This window comes from Silene latifolia, chromosome 4 (assembly GCF_048544455.1).
Source record: "Silene latifolia isolate original U9 population chromosome 4, ASM4854445v1, whole genome shotgun sequence".
NCBI classification, from domain to species: Eukaryota; Viridiplantae; Streptophyta; class Magnoliopsida; order Caryophyllales; family Caryophyllaceae; genus Silene; species Silene latifolia.
In genome coordinates, this window is record NC_133529.1 from 64,212,770 (window position 1) to 64,236,521 (window position 23,752).

A 23,752-nucleotide genomic window follows, 5' to 3' on the forward strand; every position below is an offset into this window, starting at 1 on the left:
TGTGATGTTTGTTTTTTGTGTTTGACTCGGTTTGACTCGTTGTTGGAGTCGGGATTTTAATTTCGAGTCGGTTTTTGGTCCGGTGTCGGTTTTGACTCTAGTTAGTGTCATTGCGACCCCGTCGTCGTGCATAAAACACTCCGGGTATTTTTGAAAAGTTTTTAAAAATGTTTTGTTTTCGAAATCGTTTTGAGTTTTCCGTCGTATAGTTATACAAACTGTCGATCAAACGTAGCGATTCCTAAGCATGTTGTAGTCCGATAATCATCGGGTGTTTGTTGGGGATTCAACAGATACTGGGTATCTACACTGTCTTATACAGTTCAGCACTTAAGCCAATTTGTTAGTCAACCCAGAGTTCCTCATTTCCAGGCAGCATTACATGTGGTGAAATATTTAAAAGGAACTGTGAATGCAGGTTTATTCTACAAATCACAGTCCACTGCAGCAGTTACAGCATATAGTGATGCTGACTGGGGTCAGTGTCAGTTCACTAGCAGGTCCCTCAGTAGATACTGTGTGTTCCTAAAGGATTCTCTGATATCTTGGAAAACTAAAAAACAACCAACTATCAGCAAGAGTTCTGCAAAATCTGAGTACAAATGTCTATCTGTTACAACATCTGAACTTGTATGACTTGACAGGTTGTTGCTTGATCTAAGGGTGATGATACCTAAACCAATCCCCTTGTTCTGTGATAATAAAGCTGCAACTCACATATCAGAAAATCCTGTGTTCCATGAGCGCACAAAGCACTTGAGTATTGACTGTCATTATGTAAGGGAGAAACGAGATGAAGGGTTTCTTTAAACAAAGCACATCAGGACAGGAGTCTAGGTTGCAGATATCATGATCAAAGCACTTGGAGCTGATCAACATAATTTTTTTGTTCACAAGGTAGGATTGTCCCTAAACAATGTCTAGCTTGAAGGGGTATATTGGATATAACTCAGATAGTTAGTTAGAATCTGTTAGACTAACTAACCTATCTGTTAAACTAACTAACCTTCACCAAGTAACTAGAGTTAGTTAAGTCTGAGGTTGTTAGAGTTGGTTAAGGAAGTCGGTTTATCCTTCCTATATAAGCTGAGAGAACTCAATGTAATTGACACAATTGTGATATACAAAATTAATATTACTCAATCAATATTATGATGCAGGAGCATTAGGAGGTAATGATTTATTGATAAGCGGAAATATTTCAAAAATGATTAAAGGATTTAAGATTGATTCAAGACAAGCAACCATGGTAATTTGGGAAGAAATCAGTCAGAACCGAAGACAGATCAATGAACACACCCGCGGACTGTTCAATACGCTCCAGCATTGTTCACGTGTTTACTTGACGCCCAAGGAAGAGACGCCGAGACTTCTTACCAAAAGGAGTCATATCCTAGTTTAATTATATTTAGGTAATAAGTATTTTGTGTTCAAATAGGATTATCTTATTTTCCTAAGTCGAGTTGGTGTAATACTTTCCTAATTTATTTAGGAAAGTTTAGTTTCCTAGTTCTAGATAGAGTTATTATTATTTCCTAATTAGTTTAGGATAGTTTATTATTTTCTATTATGTTTAGGAGGTTGTGTAAGTAGTATAAATAGGGAGTCTTGTAATCCTTATTACTCAGATACATCGAGTTTAAGAATCAATACAAGTTTTCTTGTTGCTTATTGCTTGCGAGTTTTAAGTGTCTTATTTCTTTCTTGCGAGGGAGAGATTAGAGTGTGAGTTGATCCTTGAGAGTTGAGAGTCACAAAAACCAGTCGTGTGTTGCAATCAAGTTCCTTGCGAGGAAGGAGGAAGTGATCACGTCATATATATATCCTTTTATATTTTCGTTCAAAATCATATAAAAACCAAAATAAACAGTTTAAATTCCGCTGCGTATTTTACTAACATAAAACGAACAGTCCAACGTACTGTTCTAATCTTTAAAACCGAGTAGTTTTTACATCAAATTGGTATCAGAGCCAGGTTATTAATTTGTTTCTTAACAAGTTAATCTTGGGAAGTGAAGATGCCAGGAGATGCCGATTCCAGCAAGGGTACCAGTGACATTACAAGCACACTTCAAACTCAAGTAGATGAGATGAGGGAAGCTATGGCCGAATTAAAATATATGATAAAGAACCTTCCAATTGGATGTGGTAGAGAACGAAGTCCAAGTCGAAGTAGATTACGTGGGTCAGATTTTGATGATGCAATTTTCAAACCTAAGAAAGAAAGCAAGAACGATGATGATCGAGGTCTAAAACTTGACATACCTGATTTCAATGGTGATTTGGATCCCGAGAAGTTCTTGGATTGGATTAGGCAAGCTGAACGAGTTTTTGAATATAAGGAGTACGATGAGCATAAACAATTCAAGGTAGCTATTCTAAAACTTACTAAATATGCATCATTGTGGTATGAAAACTTGAAAAAACAGAGGAAGCGAGATAAGAAAGGCAAGATTGATACTTGGGAGAAGCTAAAGAAGCATCTTATGAGGAGATTCTTACCAAGAGACTATGAGCAAGAAAATTACCTAAAGTTGCAATCTTTATCACAAGAAAATCTGTCCGTGGCCGAGTATATCAAAGAATTCGAAAGGATGGCGATTGTTTGTGATCTTGAAGAAAAAGAGGTGCTTAGAATTGCTAGATTTATCAGGGGACTTACGCCATCAATCGCTACTAGGGTCGAAGTTCAAAACTATGATAGATTTGATGATGTGTGTCGTTTGGCCTTAAAGTTTGAGAAGCATGATAAAGCAAGGAAATCCTATGCCTATTCAAGAGGATCAAATTCAGATTCGGGTTCTTATTCGGAGCCAGAATTTAGCAAGCCTAAGGAAGTTCAAATAGAAGACGTGAAAGACAAAGGCAAATGAGTAGCCGTGGAGCCTACTAAAGGAAGTTCTATGGGGCGATGTTTCAAGTGTCAAGGCTATGGACACATAGCTAATGAGCGTCCTCAAAAACGAGCTCTAACTACGTAAGAGCTTTGCAAGATGATCCCTAATTTTGTCACACCAGAAAACGAGAGTTCACGTCACGAGAAAGGCGACAAGGAAGAAAGAATGATCTATGATGTTGAACCATTGAGTGGTGATGATCAACAAGAAGAAGTGGTTCGCAATTTACATCTCCAAACTAGTCCGATCAAGGAAGAAGAGATTGAGTTTGTTGCTATTCATGAGGAAGAAGAAGAGCATGTCGAAAACAATCTTCAAGAAGAGCAAGTTGAGTCTTTCAAAGACATTCACGAAGAAGAAGCAAAAAAGCATGCACAGAACAGTATAGGTGACTGTTAGATTGTGAAGATGCCTTATCTTGCCCAAACAGACAGTTTAGAAGACTATCCGATTAAGAGTGATGAATCAAAAGGGGAAGACGAGATTGAAACAAATATTGTTGAACCATTAGATGAAGGTGATAACAAAGATGTTCCAAATCTGTCCAATGGCAAGTCCGACAATCCTAGTTTCTTACCAATCTTAGGTAAGTAGGTACTACAAGATAATACTTGTTCGGATTTTCAATTCAAAGAACCGTATAAGTCGCCACTTGATATATCCATTGACAAAAAACTATATGGTGGGAATTATCAATTTTACTTCGTGAGTTCGATTCATATGGAAGTTCAAGGTGATCTTATTATTCCAAAGAAGTATCGTTTTGAATTTGCTACACTTGTGCAAGGAGGGAGGTGGGGTGGAAGGCACAAGAAAATATGGTTCAAAGGGTATAGGCTTAACAACGAAAGGAGTAATCCTAGAATCTGCAAGAGGGTTGCTACATTGGAGGAGTTCGAAGGGATTCTACTTGGGATCGTAACTATTATCATGATTAAATTCGTATGGTTCGTTTTTTATCCGGGTGGTTTCACATATCTTTAAAATTTGAGGACAAATTTCTTTAAAGAAAAAGAGAATGATGCAGGAGCATTAAGAGGTAATGATTTATTGATAAGTGGAAATATTTCAAAAATGATTAAAGGATTTAAGATTGATTCAAGACAAGCAACCGTGGTAATTTGGGAAGAAATCAGTCAGAACCGAAGACAGATCAATGAACACACACACGGACTGTTCAATACGCTCCAGCATTGTTCACGTGTTTACTTGACGCCCAAGGAAGAGACGTCGAGACTTCTTACCAAAAGGAGTCATATCCTAGTTTAATTATATTTAGGTAATAAGTATTTTGTGTTCAAATAGGATTATCTTATTTTCCTAAGTCGAGTTGGTGTAATACTTTCCTAATTTATTTAGGAAAGTTTAGTTTCCTAATTCTAGATAGAGTTATTATTATTTCCTAATTAGTTTAGGATAGTTTATTATTTTCTATTATGTTTAGGAGGTTGTGTAAGTAGTAAAAATAGAGAGTCTTGTAATTCTTATTACTCAGATACATCGAGTTTAAGAATCAATACAAGTTTTCTTGTTGCTTATTGCTTGCGAGTTTTAAGTGTCTTATTTCTTTCTTGCGAGGGAGAGATTAGAGTGTGAGTTGATCCTTGTAAGGTGAGAGTCACAAAAACCTGTCCTTGTAAGTTCCTTGCGAGGGAGGAAAGAGTGATCACGTCATATCCTTTTATATTTTCGTTCAAAATCATATAAAAACCAAAATAAACAGTTTAAATTGCGCTGCTTATTTTACATGTTGACATAACCTTTGTCCATTGACGTTACCCGGGCCGCTGAACAAGTTGACATGCAAGTTTGCACGATTAAGTTTTTTTTTTTTTTTTTTTTTTTTTTTTTTTTTTGATTAGGTAAGAAAACTAGGTTGATCCTCTAGAGTAGGACCAACCTATCTCATCCTTTCGAATGAGGGAGGTAAGTTGAAACCACCGGCTATCAAACCACCTCGAAAGAGTTGGACATGAATGTCCAACTGAAGCCATGAAGTCAGCAACCTTGTTGGCTTCACGAAAGCAATGTTTAATTATAACTTCATCGAAAAAATGAAGGTCTAATTTCACATCCTTGATAATACTAGAAATTTCCCACGGAATTTGCCAAGTACCTCGAATCGAGTTAATAACACATAAGTTGTCACCCTCCACAATTAATTTCGAGATTCCTAAGTATTTAGCTGCTAAAATACCTTCTTTTAAAGCAAGTGCTTCCGCAACAAGGATACTATTGGATCCGCACTTTTTTGCTCCCAACAAAACGACTTTACCATTGTGATCTCTTATAGAATATCCTAAAGCAGCTTTATTACCTTCTATTCTCGATCCGTCAAAATTTAGCTTCAGGAAACCGTTTGTAGGTTTTTCCCACCAAATTTCTTCCTTACTAGAATTGTTTCTAGCTGACTCTTCTACCTCGGGATTGTTGAGATCCTTAAATCTAGTCACATTCCATGTCTTAGTGCTATTATTACATAAAGTAATAAGTTTGCTGATACTTAAATTAACATTATTAAAGATAATATCATTTCTATGAAACCATGCAATCCACCAAATAAAAATAATCTTTATAAAGTCATCTTTTGGAATTAAATCCTTGAGATAATTAAGTTTCGTTAGAAAACTTTGACTTGTAATAGTATCATAATTTGACAAAAACTCGTTGAAACTAATAATGTTCAGGTCTTGGATGACAGACTCAATCAAGGGACATTCGTAAAAGAAATGATCTTTGTTTTCAATAGGGTTGTTGCACAGAACACAATGAGGTGGGACATCAATATGACTCTTGAGAAGTCTACTTTTCGTTGGAAGGCCATCAACACAGGCTTTCCAAAGAAAAAATTTCAATTTTGGAGGAATATTCAATTTCCAAATCCACTGAAATTCACATTTGTCAAGAGCTTGATCGAACAAACCTTGCACTAACCAAGTTGCTGTTTTGGTAGAGAAATTTCCATCTACGGACAACCCCCAAATGAGGGTATCTGGAATATCATTATGTGGCACTGGAATATTAGTAATCTAATTAACAATATCGTTATTCACTAAACTGGATAATTTACAAACATCCCATTGTCTGAGGTTATGAAATCTTTAACCAAAAGATTAAGATCACGGTTACTATCATCATCAACCATACTGCTTGTAAGTGGGTGTGAAAAAACCCAATTATCAGACCAAAACTTGATGTTGCTACCATTACCTACCTGCCATCTCAGTCCTTTTCTAAATAAAGTCCGAAGACTCATTAGTTTACGCCATTGCCAAGAAGAGGCTGAATTAGGCTTATGATCAAAGAGTGAACAATTTTTCAATTATTTTTTAGATACCACTTTGACCCATATACTTTCTTTATCCATAAGAATTTTCCATAAAAGTTTCATTTGAAGAGCTTTATTAGCTGCTTCAGAAGATTTAATTCCTAAACCACCAACCGACTTTGGTAAACAAACTTTATGCCAACCAACCAAATTAGGAGAACGCTGGGAATGATTCTTATTCCAAAGAAAGTCTCTATTAATTTTATCTAATCTATTATGGATCGATGAAGGGAGGAGGAAGCTTTGCATCTGAAAAGTTCCCTTCGCGGCTAAATTAGCATTAACAAGAACTAGTCTACCTGCTTGAGATAGAGAATTCGCTTTCCATTTCGATAATTGAGTGCAAGAGGATTGAATAATGTTCTCGAAAGTATTTTTAGTTACTCTGCTATCAATTATAGGACATCCTAAATACTTACCCAAATGGGCTTCCTCGTTCATATGAAGAATGCCTCTAAAGGATTCACGAAGAGAACGTTTAATATTTCTTGTGCATTGAAAAGTGGATTTGTCAAAATTAACAAATTGTCCCGAAATCGTGCAAAATTTATCTAAAATAGACTTAATAGTTCTACAACTCTGGTTAGAGGCTTTAGCGAAAATGATAGTGTCATCCGCAAAAGTGAGAAAGGAAATTTTCTCCACCCCGGATCCAATTCTAATACCAATATCACTAGAGCTAACATCACTCTTTTTTTGTAGAGATCTTGCTAAAATCTCGGCGCACATAATAAAAATATATGGCGAAAGTGGGTCTCCTTGTCGAATACCTCGAGTGGGTTTAAAAACATCTCCCGGTGTTCCATTTACTAACACTGAGTAAGAAACAGTGTTTATACATGCCATAATCCATGAAATCCACTTAGCATTAAAACCCATTTGCTTAAAAGTTTCCTCGATAAAATTCCATTCTAGTCTGTCGTATGCTTTCTCCATATCAAGTTTGATTGCAATCCAACCTCCTTTGCCCTTTTTCGTTTAAACGAGTTAAAAATCTCGTGTGCTAAAAGAATATTATCTTGAATGAATCGATTAGGTGTAAAGGCACCTTGAAACGGGTGTATAATCTTATGCAAGACACTTCGAAGACGATTAGTCAAGATTTTTGCAATAATTTTATAAATTGTTGAACAAAGACTAATCGGTCGAAAATGGTTTGCCGTTTGAGGATTTTAAATTATTGGAATCAATGCTATGAAAGTATGATTTATTTCTTTTAATAATTTCTCAGAATGGAAAAATGCTAACACTGCATTAGTGACAGAATTTCCTACAATATCCCAGTATTTTTGAAAAAATTTGCAGAATTCCATCGGGACACAGGCATTTATCTGCGGCTAAACTAAACACGGTTTGTTTAACCTCTTCCCTACTAATATTACCTGTAAGAAATCTGTTATCTTAAATCGTAATTAATCCACAAATAGACTTAAAATCCTCATTCTTGTCGAAATTACAATGATGATTTTTCGCAAACCTAAGTTTAAACTCCTCGGATATTTCTTGCTTAATGAGGTTTTGATCAGTAATACAAGCACCATCCTTATTAATAAACTGTTTAATGCCATTTCTACTACGTCTAATCGTGGCATGAGTTTGAAAAAACTTGGTATTATTATCTCCAAAATTAGCTTTGTTTATACGAGCTTTTTGTTGCCAGTAAACACGTTTATAGTCAAGGAGTGCATCCCGCTTTTTCAACCATCTCAATTGCGCGACTTCTAAATTGGTAACATAAGATGTGCCTAGTTTATTTTGAATATTTTCTAATTTTTTTTCAGCAATTGAAAGTTGTCTAAAAACATTTCCAAAAGTAGACTGGTTCCATTTCTTAGCCTTTTGTTTTAGCAATTTGCATTTTTGGGAGAGACAGAACATATAAGATCCCTGAAACTGATATTGCCAACAACTTTTGACCATTTTACTGAAATCATTCCGGAGGGTCCACATGAGTTCAAATCGAAAAGGAGGGGCTTTCTTATGAACTTGGTCATGGAACTTCACAGAGATAGGACAATGGTCGGAGCTAGTGAAAGCATGATGCACAAACTGCATGTTTGGATAACTACTAATCCAATTAGGAGACGCTAAGGCTGTAATACTACGGTTTTATGAGTCTCTGGGTACTCTATCGAGTAGGCCTTACTCTGTCGAGTAAGGGTGTGTTGCGTTTTAAAATAGTTTCTGACCTGTTGGGTACTCGATCGAGTAACGTAGATACTCGATCGAGTAAGGGGGCACTCGATCGAGTACCTTAGCTACTCGATCGAGTAGCCGGTTTACGGGGAATGATTTGACGGGTTTTGCTAATAACGCGAGTTTGATATAAAAGGTTTCCGTCAGTTTATTTAATCACTTTTAACCTTTCTAAACCCTTCAAAAGAAAAAGGAGTTACGTAGTTCTCTCTCGTCGCGTTGTTGGAAAATCCCCAAGGCTAGGAGTGTCGGATCATCTTGTTCTTTGCATCATAGTGTTCCTTGCGTCAAGGGTAAGATCTACATACCAATTTTACACTGTTTCTTTGAGTTTGTTTAAAACCCTAATTGGGTAGATTTGGGGGTTTTGGGAGGGTTATGTTGATTAGGTGATAATTTTATGATTATGTGTATAGGAGAAGGGTTCGTAGAGGAAAGGTTTTGAGACAATTTGCTAGATCGTCGATGTTTGTGTTGCATTCCGGTAGGGTTTCCCTACTCGGTATTAATTACATAATGTGTGGTGATTGTGTTGTAGTTAGTGATTGTTGATTGATTCAGACGGTTGTGATTGTATATTGTTGATTGATTCTGACGGTTGTTGATGTTGTATTGTGATTCCGATTGTTTGTCTCCGGTTCTCGAGATGCGTTCTCGGTGAGTGGAGTCACTTGCGGGAGTGGCTTCACGCCCTAGTTTCGCCCTCCGTGGAACCCGCCACGGGAGGGGATGTGCACATTAATGGGACGGGGTTATCGCTCGGTATGATGAGCGGGGCTTAGGTGGGAACGGCTGCGGTCCCCCAGCAGCGTGGCGGTCGGTGGACGATCGGAGACGGAGTTGATTGAGTGGGTGATTGTGTGTGTATTTGTTTGAGCTATGTTGTTTGTTGTGTTGTTGGATCATATAAATTGTGTGATTAGTCGACCCGTTTAAATGTTTTAAAAGCGTGGTGATCCATTCGGGGTGGTGAGCGGTTGTTGAGTTGGGTATGAGACGATGCGTATGGGATAGCGGGATGAGTCACCACGTTGCGGTTTAGAAGTCTTCCGTGTCGACGCTTGATAGTATTTTGATAGTAGATAGTTTTGAGAACTTGTATTTCCTTTTATCAGTTTTGGTTTTGAACATGTAATCACTTAAACTATAATTACTTTTAAAGTACGTTTCTTTATTGTCTTATGATATTCATTGCCTCGGGCAACCGAGATGGTAGTATCCTTATACCTGAATGGTCCTGGTAAGGCACTTGGAGTATGGGGGTGTTACAAAGGCTCTATCAAGTATTTCAAAAACATTTTCAGGGCCACTTTTCTTTTTTCTCCAAGTAAAAAATTTACCAGAGAAAGGGAGATCTATGCAATTTGTATTACTTAAAAAATTAGTTAATCTCATACAACGCGCATTCGTTACCGTTGCACCCCCTTCTTTTTCACTAGGACTCTTAATCTCGTTAAGATCTCCTAGTTATAAAAAAGGTAAGTCAAGATTAAGGACAAAACTCTGTAATTTATTCCAAAATTCCGACTTTTCAGACGGTTGAGCCGGAGCATAAACAAAAATAAGGCAAAAAACAAGATTCTTCGTTAAGTCGCACACTTCACAAGTAATGAATCTTTTCGATTTAAAACTGACATTTATTGAAAAAGTCATGGAAATAGACTCTTTCCAAAATAACCAAATACCACCCGATAATCCAGCGCTAGGAATAAAATCGCAATTATTAAACCCAAAGTTAGCTAGAAGAAAAGGTTCGGGCTTAGAACTCGATTTAGTGTCACATATTGCTAGGATTTTAATTCCATTTGACGAGCAAAAGAAATTAAGTTATTCGGCAAAATCCTTTCTTTTGGTACCCCTAACATTCCAAAAGGCAATATTCATGAAAAATACTTTAAGGCGAAATGACGCAAAAGTGGCTTAATGACATTGCAGAAAGCTAAATACAACCATGACCAGCATAGTTGATGTGCTATGTTGCATGTACAATGAATTGCAAGAACAGTCATACAAGATCCGAAATTATACTTGGTTCTAACAGAGACGACAAGGTCCCAATCAAGCTTAAGAAAGCCAGAGAATTGAAATTCAACTCTCTCACTTTTTGAACGCGGAAACTAAACCAACAAACAAAGTATATCTGATGGTCAGATAATAACTCAACAAACATGTTCAACGTTGCTAAAGAAAGCTTAGCAAAAAACTGATGGAATGAAACCATAAGAAACGTTACTGGTAGAGTGGTAAAAGGCCAGGGGTAACACTTCGAGAAGCTAACCCAAAAAATCATACAACGCATCGAAATAAACGTCTGATTTTTACACAAAGAAAAAACAAATCTGGATTACAATAAAGTTCTATAATTAGCATGGACAGGTATTGAAGATAAATACTCCAAAAAATAGCTGAAGAACTTGTGACTGAAAAATCGTCTTGATCGATACTTTCATTAAAGTAGACACAATGCTGGATAGAGCTCTCCCTGGCTAAATAGGAGAGCGGCCAAATAACCAAATTGGTAAAAAAAATGGAGGGTAGTTGCCAAATTGGTAAAAAAAGTCTCATTTGTGACAAATTGGTAAAAAAACTTAAGGAAATGTGACAAATTGGCCAAATAACTCTATTACTTTATTTAATTTGTTATACCTATAACAATTTGTCTAAAATACCCTTACCAAAGTCAACCAATTCGCGAAATCTAACCGAAAACCATAAGTCCATAAGAATAGATGACCAAATGAAGTTTACAACTAGACCAGACAAATGGGTAAATCGAGACGGGTTTGGGTCGGGGAAATTCGGGTTGGGACATTTCAGGTTATCGAGTTATCGGGTCGATTCGGGTCGAGTCGAGTTGAGTTGTTTTGGGTGCTTTTCGGGTATGTTGGTTGGGTCAGTTTCGAATCAAACGGGCCGGGTTATTTCGAGCCAGAACCATATTCGGGTCAATGGTTAAGTGAAAAAAAAGTATGTTTAATATTACTACTTATTTTTAGTTTAATTTTGATAATTAATTCTTTATTTAGCAACTCTCCTATAAGACCGTCTTATAGCATAGGACTGACCCAAAATGAGAGAAGCCCAAAGAAAACAATTATATTTATTTATATTTTAATTTTATTTTAACGACCCGACATTTTATGATAAAAACTAACATATCTAAATATACAGTTTATCAATTTAAAATTTTAGGTTATCAAAATAAAATAATTTTTTACATGTTTATTAATTAATTTATTTGGGCTTTTAGTTATTGGGCTAGTCTTATGGATAAATTAGTCTTACACAACAATTTGTGTTCTTTATTTTAACGTAAATTATATTAAGTGTGCGTTTAAATTAGAGTTAAATTTTTCGCGTAATTTTCGGGTTGGGGTTTCGAATTTGGTCATTTCGGGTCGGGTCAGTTCCTAGTCAACAATGTTCAGATCGCGTCGGGTCAGTCGGGTTTCGGGTCAAATTTGGGAGTTGTAGTTCAGATCAATTTTGGATCTTGGGTTAGCCTTTTCAGATCGAGTTAATGGGATCAGGTCGGTTTTCCAAGGTCTACTTACAAGGCAAACCCGTACTAACTTGACTTTTTCCGGGGTTTGGCCGTCCTATTATCTTAAGAAAACCCGCACGCGACCCGAAGACTGTTGGCCGACCTATTTTATTGGGCCAATATTGAGGCCCAAAACTAAGCCTTGCTAGGCTCGAAAATAAAAATCGGATTATTTTTCTTATTTAATATTTCATTAATTTATATATCTATCTGAGGTGAAATATTAAAAATCAATGTTTACGAGTATTTTTTTAGTTCCGAGTCATAGTTGCGAATAACGAGTCTTGGATAATGGTTTTTTAGTTTACTAACTCGACAAGGGTAGTTTTGTCAAATCTAGTTGCACTAATAGAGTATTTGTTAAAGTAAAACTTTTTTGGCCAATTTGTCACATTCCATTAGTTTTTTTTACCAATTTGTCACATATGAAACTTTTTTTACCAATTTGGCAACAACCCTCCACTTTTTTTTACCAATTTGGTAGTTTGGCCATAGGAGAGCAACCAAGTGTCCACTAAGAACGAAAGGGAAAGATCAAAACAAAGGACTGAAAAAGAGATGAAAATAATAATCGCCAAAGGTGTTACTGTAGAAATACAAACAACACCACAATCATTAAAAAGGTGCAGGTTCTCCATACAGATCAAAGTACCAAGAGACAATCTTGATAAACAAGCCACTTGAGACAGATAAATTACCTCGAAGATGATTCTGTAAATTACAATAGGCAAACAAAACAGCATTTGAGTATCAACCATGGATATATGGCGAGCCTCAACAATCAAAAAGATAATATCTTTGAAGAGTATACTAGAAAAAATTGACACAATGAATCCATGATATACATAAATCCATCTCAACAAGGTGCTTGAACAATAATGAAACATATTCTGATCGGAAATACTATGGACTAGAAAACTTATTGCTTGGGAAGAACCTATGTCCAAGATCTCTCTAATGTAAACAAAAGACTGAAAAATGCTCTCCTGGGCTAGATTGGAGAGCAAATCAAAGTTTACAAATAGAGAAATCATAGGAATAGGCACCATGGATGAGTCCAGTAAGAACAAAACTCCAAAATCAGGCAGATTGAAAGATGAAAAAAGACTTACATCTGACAAAAGTGATCTAGAAAAAGAACTCAAAATAGCTTTTCTCAAAATCAAACTGAGAAGATGGCTTTGTTTTTGCGACAAAGAGGCGCTACGATCTGCCCCAACAAGAGCACCCGCTTGTAAAACACCCGCTTCAAAAGCACCGCCGTCGAAGTCGCCATCAGCCTTCACCGGAAGCAAGATACTTGGCCAAACGAACAAACAAGAAGATGAACCACCAAAGGGGATTCCTATTTTACTTTTCTCAAAATAGAGAAAAAAATACGATCTGAAAAAATTGATGCTCTTAATTTTAGCATTAATTCCACAGATGTTAATTACAATATTCGGAAGGGGTTCATAAGAGAAGGCAAAAGAGGAGATGCAGGAACAATTTTTTTTGATTGTGACAGAAGAGGAGATGCAGGAACATCTTTTTTTGACTATTTCCCTTTTTTTGAGGGGTTTTCTTTTTTTGGGTTTTCTCATTGAGAGAGTTTCCTCTCTTTCAACCAAACGTATGAGTTGGTCCTTTGCACGATTAAGTTGTTCACTCTTCATTGGTTCGTTCTCAACGTTTACCCAGCCCGCTCTACGCAGTACACCTACACACACGCAACTATGTACGATATAAAACTACTCGTAAAAACTAGACCGATTCAGATGGCCCTTTCAAAGTCAACGGATCAACACTTTTGTCACTCTAAAGTCTGTTGTCTATACTTTCGCATATTCTCAAGCAAGTATTCTGTTGCCTTGCTAGTTACGAGTATAAATTTAAAGACAATCGAGAATATTTGAGCTTATTGACCAAAAGTTTTGCTTATAATTATTGTGAGTACAACGAATGGGTGGTACAGTAATACCAGTTAGTATATTATACAACTGGTTGTATATACAACTTATTTAATTTAGTTGAGCTTTGTTATAAAGTTATCGAGCTCTACTAACAAAATTATCGAGTTATGATCTGAAAGTTATTCGGAAATTTTAATAGAATAATTATTAAACTCAATAACTTCATAAAAGAGCTCAATAACTTGTAAATTAGTTCAACAACTTTGTGTAAGAGCTCAACAACTTTGAGGCGGTTGTACAATGCTACTATACAACTGGTTGTAGAATAGTATTTGTGCAGTAATACATACCATCATCCCAAAAAAATGTGTTAATTTGGAGGATTTTCTATTCTCATTGTAAATTATTCTCATTTACAATAGTTTGTATAAAATAAAATGATGATCGAACCTGGCTGTAATATTTTGATAACGAATATTAATACTATTAATACTATTTGAGCTGTTTGAATTACCCGAGCCTAGAAAAAGAGGGTCGGAAACGATAAGACAATCTCATTAGTCTAAGCAACTTGAATCAAGACCATAATCGATATTACTAGACCCGTAACTCAAAATGACATGAACCAATATGACTTTAGATAAATTTTAATCAAGTGTATCAAACTTATTTTATTTCCCAAATTTTAATGTAACATAAACATAAATTTTAATTTAGCATGCATCAACATATTAGCCATGCCATAAATTTTTTCAATGTTTTAACCAAAGTACATTTGGCATCACAAAACCCAAACCATAATCCCAAAAGGACTAATAATTGAAATTAAACCATAACCAAAGTACCTCGATTCATCCCTGAAATAAAGTTAAACATTGTAAATTAAATGCAAATTGAGATAAACAATTTCCACATGATACCAACCCAAGAAAAATCGGAACCAAACTCGAAGATTGACTCATTTGACCAATCTTCTTTAAAACAACTAGTGATTATAATCCATATATTTCATGATCCAACAAGTAAGAATCTCTTTAGAGAGAAGAAGAACTAATAATATTGTATATATGAGATCAACCATTTTTTTTTTGTATTACATACTCAAAAATCCTAGTCATTTATTAACAAATCTGGTCTTTGCTCCTCTATCTGGAGCAGGCTGTTTTAAAAGTTCCCTCTTTTCCTCCTTCATCTCCTCCTTTCTCTTCAAACTCACACCAAATTCACATATAATAACATTCATAATAAAACAATAATAATCTTAGTTGATCAAACTACGTACATTGACTTATTAGTTATTAGGTGTAGCTAAGATCGATACTTGGATGGGAAGTTTACGGTGGCCAACGGTTGTGGCGGTGATGGTGGTGGCGATGTGTTTGAAGAGGGTGGCGGAGGGAAGGTACGGAGAACAAAAGTACAAGAATGCTTACGCTACAATGATGTATATGGGAACACCAAGGGATTACGAGTATTACGTAGCGACACGGGTCCTGATGAGATCACTCGTGAAGCTTGATGTTAAAGCTGATCTTGTTGTCATCGCCTCCGTTGACGTTCCTGCTCTTTGGGTCCGCGCTATGTATGCATCAAATTCACCTCCTCTTTTACCATCTATTTTACGGAGTACTCTGTATGTTGTACGTGTTGCTTAAAACTGTGTTTTGAGAAAATGAATTTGATTTCATACGAATACTTTTCACCTAGCATTGGCTTTTTATTATGTACCCGTTATCATGTTATTCAATTCAATTTTCTCTTTTCACGAATACTTTCTTTTATTCAACACACAATAATGCCATGCATGCAGGCGTTCTTAATTTAACGGCCGGTACTCAAATTGACGCTTTTTATAAAACAAATATGCGACTATATTCATCAAATGATAATCGTTAATATATATATTCATTATGATTATGATACATGAAAACAAAAGGCAATGCCTTTGTGCTTGGTGTATTTTGATCAATATTGTCAATGAATATTTCGAGTTAGTTTGAAATTGTCTTGCTTACAATGTACAAAACTTTTTAATTAACGAGATTAACTACGACTAATTATTTGTGATTGATTAAGTGCTAGTTATATTGTAGCCATAGTCTATTAACAACAATAATTGAGATTTTGGAAGTTTATAAGAATATTATGTCCAATATGTTTTTGATTACGACATTGGTAGAAGACGTGTTCTTCGGATACATGTTTAATGTTAAACAATTGGACATAACATATAATATCACGTATGGAGTTGAATAGGTTGGTGATGATCTGGTGAGGGCCAGTCCAGGGTGGGAACGGAGTAATTAATTAATGGGCCCGCAATCAAATCTGATACTCCTTCTATCTCGATTATTTGTTTATCATTGATTTTGGCGCAGAGACCAAGAAAAGGGGAGAAAATATTTATTTAGGGTGTAATTTTTTACCTAGGTGAAATAAAATTTATTAAAAAGCGTTATTTTAAAAAAGTGATATGTAAAAGGGATTAATTGTTAATTGACTCTTATTATTAAGTCAACTTCAAATGATGTTATTAGGAGTATATGCTAACACAACTTCACTTTGACTTTTTTTCCATATTGGTTTTTGAACTGTCTTCTACTTCCCTTAACGCTTGTATTCGTAGTTTCGTATTCATAAGACAAGTCCATTTACTAATATGAGGATGATAAACATTTACATAGATACGTATAGGAATTCAACACATTGTCACTACGTTTCAATCCTAACCCGCAATTTAGAGAACAACAATAATATTATTTCATGATGATATAAAATAAACCATTTCCTGTTAATATGTTGTTCTCACATATTGAGACAATTATATTATCGTGGACAGGGAGCTAGAAGATGGGCTAAAGGTGGTGAAAGTGGAGAATGTGTTGAATCCGTATATGGCCCAAGACGATAGTAACAGGTTCAAGTTAACAATGAACAAACTATATGCTTGGAACCTTGTGGAATATGATAGGGTTGTGATGCTCGACGCCGACAACCTTTTCCTCCAAAAAACCGACGAACTGTTTCAATGTGGCCAATTTTGTGCTGCCTTCATAAACCCCTGCATCTTCCACACTGGTCTCTTTGTCTTACAGGTACCGTAACATACATTTCGTCCAAGAACATAAATGTTGGACATGATACTCATATTCTTGATTAATTAATGTCCGAATACGAGTATGACTTTATAGTAACTGATAGGTCTATTTATTTTGGGAATGTAGCCATCAAAGGAGACTTTCGAGGAAATGCTACACGATTTGGAAATGCGAAGGCCTAATCCAGACAGGGCAGATCAGGGTTTCATAGGAGGCTACTTCTCGGACTTGCTTGACATGCCTTTGTTTCACCCTCCAGCTAATGCCACCAAACTTACCGGAAATTACAGGCTTCCTTTAGGATATCAAATGGATGCTTCTTATTACTGTGAGTATTAATGTATTATACTTGAGGTGTATAATACATTTGCTTTGTCTAACAACTTAAGAATGTCAATGTTACAGATCTCAAGCTTAGGTGGAATGTACCTTGTGGACCAAACAGTGTTATTACCTTCCCTGGAGCAGTATGGATGAAGCCGTGGTATTGGTGGTCGTGGCCTACACTCCCTCTTGGTTTCTCATGGCATGAACAACGTCGCAACACTCTTGGGTAACTTCTATAACAGCTTTTGCTAAATTTCGGTTTCATTCTTGATTACAAACCTCGGTTGTTGGCTTGTTGTGAGTTGTGGCTTTTTGGGTGCAACGAGAGGCCGCAAAAGTATATAATACCTTAACCTAGACTTGGCAAATCTGTCATTCAGGTCGGATTAGTATTAGGTACTTCAGCTGTGATGTTATCAGTTCATTTTAGGTACAGTGAGTTTGAATCAGGTCATTTAGATTTAAATCATGTCAAATTGTCAATTCAGGTTTCGCCTCATATTTGGACTATATAGTTAAGTTCTACTTGAGTCGGATCATTCAGGTAATCGCTTGTATTACTTCTGCCAAATCAACCATGAGCTGACCTTCAAGACAATGCATTAACTCAAAAGTCGAAACCATGACTTTCGTTCCTGATAAACAACATTCCTTTTGGCAGGTATAATGCTGAAATACCTATGGTGCTGATGTTGGTGGTTCTATACGTAGGAATCATAGCTATAACCTGTTTACCCCGACAGTATGTCCCCAAGTTTTGCTATAGGCGTCCAGACAGGAGTGGGTTTGTATACAACACCGGTCTCAAATTACTCGCATTGGCGTCTATTATTGCTGCGTATGTAATTCCCTTCTACATAATTCCTCAGACAGTTCACCCTTTAGCGGGGTGGAGCCTTTACTTGTTAGGCTCATTTGCGCTTTCTTCCATAGTGATTACCACCTTCACATTACCAACATTGCCGGTAATAACACCATGTCTTGGGATATTCGGGGTGCTGCTGGTAATGCTGTATCCTTGGCATAAGGACGGAGTTGTGAGGGCACTTGCAGTATTTGGCTACGCCTTTTGTGCTTCACCCTTTTTGTGGCTTTCTCTTGTAAAAGTTTGGTCAAGTCTTCATGTTTCCGAAAGGGAAGCTTTCATGCCTAGCAGATTGACTGAATCTCAACCTCTTGTTGACTTCAACAAGATCACTTGAAAGGAGAACAATCGAAGCTTGTTTCCGGTTTCAAGTTTCACCGTGCTTTCCATGTACTTTCCAAGTAAGACCGTCATATTAATTTTTGTGCAACATACCAAAGCAAATTGGAACGCGAGGGACATAACTTGTAGATGGATCTCCTAGAGAAGGATGAAGAACATGTTGAATTATTTGTACAAAATAATCTTAACAGTATACCAGTTGATTATTGCTCAGATCACAGGTCTATAGAATGACTTAAGTTAGCCGATCCCAAATCATTTGTTGTTAATGTTGTATACCTACTTATAATTGATTGAATGTCAGAGACTCGTACTGGTGGTGCACAGAACAATTGTTCTGCCCTTCCGTTATCATTGCGTTTTGTTGATTGACGATGTTGGTGTAAAAAAATGACGTACCATTATCAGATTTTGTTTATCTGATTTCTTCTTTTGCTGTGCATGTGCATACTGCCTGGCATATATGTGTGAAATTTGAAGTTTGATCAGCACATATCCAAGTCCTGCGAAATCAAAAATTGGCCTATGCAGGTCTCGAACCTGCGACCTTCGCGTTATTAGCACGACGCTCTAACCAACTGAGCTAATAGGCCATGTTGCAAGGTTTGTTTATGTTAATTTTATAATCAAATTTGTAGTAAGAGACTCACACAAACCAAACTTGTTGCCCGATAAGTTTGTTGTAAATTAAACAAATGTGTGAAGAATAATTCAAAACGAAGAAGATGTTTGTGTGACTTCTCCTAGGGTTTCGCCTATGGAGATTTCGGTCTAGGCTCGTCTTTGCTCTTTCCTTCATCTCTTTGGGGCTCTTTCCATCCGTCTCGACGTGAGGATTCTTCTGGTGATAACGGGTTTGTCTCTTTCTTGTTTTATCGTTCTTTTTTAGTTTTCTTGTATCGTTTTTGGCTTGTTACGCATTAGTTTCGGTGATGAACCCTAATCGACGTGCGGGAAAGGAGGTAATGGGATGTGATAGTGGTGATGCTGGTGGTATCTTCGAGTGGGAACCGGGGGAAGGAAGGGAACAACAAAAACATAACCTAACCCTAGTGGGGAAACTATGGACGGCGAAAGGGGTTAATGCTAAGGCGGTGATTGATACTATGACCAAAATATGGAGCCCAACGAAGCCGATTATAGGGAATATTGTTGATGCGAAGGAGAAACTCTTTGTCTTCAAATTCCCCGATATCCGTGAGAAGGAGAAAGTGTTGGAAGGCCAGCCCTGGCACTTCGACAAAGCGGCGTGGTGTTTTAATGAACCCAACGAAAACGGTAAGATGACGGATGTGCCACTGTTTCATCTACCTATATGGGTTCGTATTTATGATTTGCCTATCAGCGGGAGGAGCAATGAGAGCAATATTCAGCGGCTATGTGGACAATTGGGGACCTTTGTTGCGAAAGGAGAGGACGAGGGTGATGGTGTGGATAGGGCCATAAGGATACGGGTGCTTCATGATGTTCGACAGGCAGTGAAAGCATCGGTCGGCATTAAAATGCGTGGAGGTGAGGTAGTTCGGTTTGATGTAAAGTACGAAAGGCTTCCCAATTTCTGCTATGGGTGTGGGTTGATGGGACATGGAAAACGTGATTGTGATGAGGGTCCGTATGAAGAACACGAGTTGCAGTTTGGGGATTGGCTGCGCGCTTCTCCGAGGAAGATAATGAAGGTTGGGGGTTCGGTTCCTTTAAAAGCTGCTAGGGACTTAAGTTCTATCTTTGACGCGGAGAAGAGAAAGAAAGAAGAGCTGGATATTGAGGTTATGATTAATAAATTACAAAATATTGCGGTCTCGCTGAAACATAAGAAAGCTCAAATCCGTGATGAAGGAAGAGAAGGTGAGAGTGTTGTGAGGAATGGAAGTGGAGAACAGGTGGGGGAGGGGGAGGATTTGTTGATGCCCTCTACGGCTGCTGAACAGGACACGGGGGATAAGGGAGTAGAAATTGTGACAGGAGTAGAGGAGCTGAGTAGAGAAGTTTCTGGGTGTGACAGAGGGAGGCAAGTGCACCCGCAGGGTGGCAAGTGGACGAGAATCCCGCGTATTGAGGTGAGGGAGGGGGGAAGATCGAATACAAATGAAAGTGGGGAGGAACAGGGATCAAAAAGGAGAAGGGAGGAGATGGTGAATGATGAGGAGGGTGCGGCGAAGAGACTTCATATTGACATGGATGTGTGTGTTGGGGTTGGTGTCCTTAACAGTTAGTGCAAGGACTTATAAATCTCTAAAAGGATCAAAGGGTATACTTTGTATCATAATCAGTTGATCCACGTTTATCAATAACGGTTGGCTTGCTAGATAAGTTTGACGTTATTGTCATACAGATGGCGGTGATCAACTGGTCCCTAAAAGTCACACCTATAGGATACGTTTTGAGTGATGTGACGGTATGAAAATACAGTCATGTAGATGCCAAATTTGACTAACCAGATAGTCTGAGTTATTTGACTAATAATTAGTCAAAATGTGATGTTGAGATATTATATTTAATACGGATTAAATATCATGGCCTAAAGGCGAATTAACCAGTTAATTCGTAAAATTGAATATAAGCGTTTTATATTTAATTAATGTATATTGAATATAATTATACAATACTGTTTTGTCGGACATGTATTAATAATTCAACTAACCCGTATTATTAGTTGATGCCTTAATTTCCGATAACCGATAACAGTTTATAATGAAACCGCGTTATATACACTTAGCGAATTATGGACCGGACCACGAGTTTAAGTGAAGAGGAAATGAAAAGCCCATTTCTCTCTTACTCACTCGGGTTGGCCGAGCACTTCATAGACAAAAGGAGAGCTTCTCCTCTTGTCTAACCTAGTTGTTCATTTGCTAAAAATAATTAGGGTTTTGGGAATTGTGCCTCCCGAAATTCGGATCTCTCATCCAACACAAACTCACAAAACAATCCCCTCGATATTGCAAGGCAATTAGGGGATTCTCTCTAGCACAAGGGCATTACTCGGACATCTTGGGTGCAACAATTAGGAGGAGATCTACCTTGATCTCTCATTGCCTTTTGCACTAGGACCGAAGGTTATTTCTATATCTTTATCGTTTCATTATGTTTTTCGTTTTATGACTATAATCACATGTAAATTTTGCGTTATAATCCTATAATTAAAGGGTATTATACGGATATTACCCTACAAGTGGTATCAGAGCGAGGCCACGTAAATTTTTATATGTGTTTTTCATCAAACGATTGTTGAAACGATGAATTTTGGTTAAAAAAAATGTCACGGCTCAAATTTTTTTTACTCGGCAGAATTTTTTTTTTTGCTGCGTTTTTTTTTGTTGCTTTGTGCCTTGGGATCCGTGTCTTGTTTACACGGTGATGGTTGGTCTGTTTTGTTTTAATTTTGATCTTTGCATATTGTTTTGAAATCGATATTCATTTCAATATGTTAAAGATGTATCAAAATTTTGCATAAAATTTCGTGAGGCATCATTTTTTTTTTGTCTCGGCTGGTTTATTTTTTCTCGGCCTGTTTTGTTCATTGGGAATCGTGTCCAGTTTACACGGTTGCTTCGATGACGTTTTTCTGTTTTGTTTTCGATTTGTTCTTTGCGAATTGTTGTTTTAAACAATAATCACAACAATATGTGAAGATCATGTCAATTGTAATTTTGTTTTAATCCGGATTAGATTAAATTGCAATTGAGTTTTTACAAATCGTTTTGTTGTTTGATCACTTGTTTGTTCTCGTTTTAGCCGATTAATTTTTTTTTTTTTTTTGGCCTTTAGAGGCTCTCGGCATTTCAGCCGTTTTTAAAAAAAAAAAAAAAAATTTTTTTTGGCCTCTGGTACTGTTCACGTACAGCAGTACAGAAGAAAAAAAAAATTTTCTTTTTTTTTCCGGCCCTTTTATTGCATAAAACGTTTTTATGCTCTCGCTTGTTAGTGAAACGGTTCACCGACGTAAAATAAAGTTACTTTAACATGATTTATTGTAACGGATTATCTCGGATTAAAATTAACTTGACTAAAGCGGTTTTGTCATGTAATTTTAATTATCTTTGGTGGTTTGGATAAAAAATTTAACATAATTACGGAATTATGTCACGAATAAATTTAATTTTAGTTGATGCTTTTTAATTTATCGTTCTTGTTTATATTTTGAATGTTTTGAATGCCTTTTAATTACGTATTTAATTATTTTGCAAACAGTTGTAACTTAGTGTGGCCTTAGTTGAACGTGTTACCGTAATGATGGAACACGGTCTTGGTTGTATTTTGAGATCTCGTATCTCCATTTTATTTCTTTTAGTTACAGTTTTTATTTAGAATGTAAATAGGTTTATATTTGTAAATTTTAATTGTAATTTTTGAGAAGACTAAAGATGGAGACCGGAGCTCACTCCCGCTACAAGGACAAAGATGGAACACCAAGACAAGCTTTCGGGTCCAACGGTGGATTCCAAAGTTGTATTTTGTTCTTTTTACTAGGATAGGCCACACTAGGAATTTTTATTTACGTATCGCATTCATTTATTTATTTTATTGTAATGATAGTATGCATCATATTCCGCCTAAAAACCAAACCACCTAATTATTGCATGAAAACTGACACATATAGAGGTCACGAGTTAGTTTTCTATGACATTCGCATGTCACACGATTTTAAGCCATCACCCAAATTAATTCATTCACGCAAACGCTAGTTATTCGTTCACTTAATATGAATTATAATTTAGTTGATGGGATCTTCCTCGTATAAACAAAAATTGAGAACGGTCTTTATAGGTCAAACTCCAATGAGTCCCTTCTTCGTCGGTAGGCATAATATGACCCCTTCTACGTCGGGTAAGTTGGAACCGATTGACCTATTTTATCTCAACACTATTGTCACTCGTACGATCCTGTGACGATGGTGGACTATAGATAGGATTTACGGAAATCTATCGACCAAGAGTTCTTCCAGAAGAATTAGCTAAACAGTTGGCTTATCAATTTACAGAAATTGAGTCTTGGGATCACTTGTATCATTCTTGAGGGAGATCAATTATGCAAGTGCATTGAGTCTACACGTTAAAATGAATTTTAAAATAGACTTAAATCACCTCGATGAGTTGCTTATTTCGTTTTGTTTTTCTTTCTTTTTCGGTGTAGATCACGTTCTTTAACCGCAAATAACAAATGGTGGTTCTCGCTGATAACCCAATGCCAAGTGCCACATTGGACCGTGAGTCCGGCCGGATCTTCATGAATCGGATGAATCGTCTACTCGGATCAAGAATGA

General features: G+C 36.7%; 2 protein-coding genes and 1 non-coding gene across 3 annotated transcripts; 1 reads left to right on the forward strand and 2 right to left on the reverse strand.

Moving 5' to 3' along the window:
* Nucleotides 1-7,626: 7,626 nt before the first annotated feature.
* Nucleotides 7,627-8,280, reverse strand: LOC141651587 (uncharacterized). Its single transcript, XM_074459292.1, has one exon. The coding sequence runs from the start codon at nt 8,278-8,280 to the stop codon at nt 7,627-7,629; it is 654 nt and encodes a 217-aa protein (XP_074315393.1).
* Nucleotides 8,281-15,158: 6,878 nt separating this feature from the next.
* LOC141652266 (putative glucuronosyltransferase PGSIP8) lies at nt 15,159-18,682 on the forward strand. The gene is made up of 5 exons (XM_074459804.1): nt 15,159-15,439; nt 16,697-16,952; nt 17,082-17,283; nt 17,361-17,508; nt 17,944-18,682. Exons 1-5 carry the CDS (start codon nt 15,183-15,185, stop codon nt 18,482-18,484), a joined length of 1,404 nt encoding a protein of 467 aa, XP_074315905.1. The 5' UTR covers nt 15,159-15,182; the 3' UTR covers nt 18,485-18,682.
* Nucleotides 18,683-19,008: 326 nt separating this feature from the next.
* Nucleotides 19,009-19,082, reverse strand: TRNAI-AAU (transfer RNA isoleucine (anticodon AAU)). Its single transcript has one exon. It is a non-coding gene; the product is annotated as a tRNA-Ile (tRNA).
* Nucleotides 19,083-23,752: the final 4,670 nt, after the last annotated feature.

Coding starts and splice junctions, on each gene's coding strand:
- LOC141651587 (XM_074459292.1), bottom strand. CDS start 8,280: ATGCAGTTTGTGCATCATGCTTTCACTAGCTCCGACCATTGTCCTATC.
- LOC141652266 (XM_074459804.1), top strand. CDS start 15,183: ATGGGAAGTTTACGGTGGCCAACGGTTGTGGCGGTGATGGTGGTGGCG. Junction 16,953..17,081: donor CTGGTCTCTTTGTCTTACAG/GTACCGTAACAT, acceptor TTGGGAATGTAG/CCATCAAAGGAGACTTTCGA. Junction 17,509..17,943: donor CAACGTCGCAACACTCTTGG/GTAACTTCTATA, acceptor TCCTTTTGGCAG/GTATAATGCTGAAATACCTA.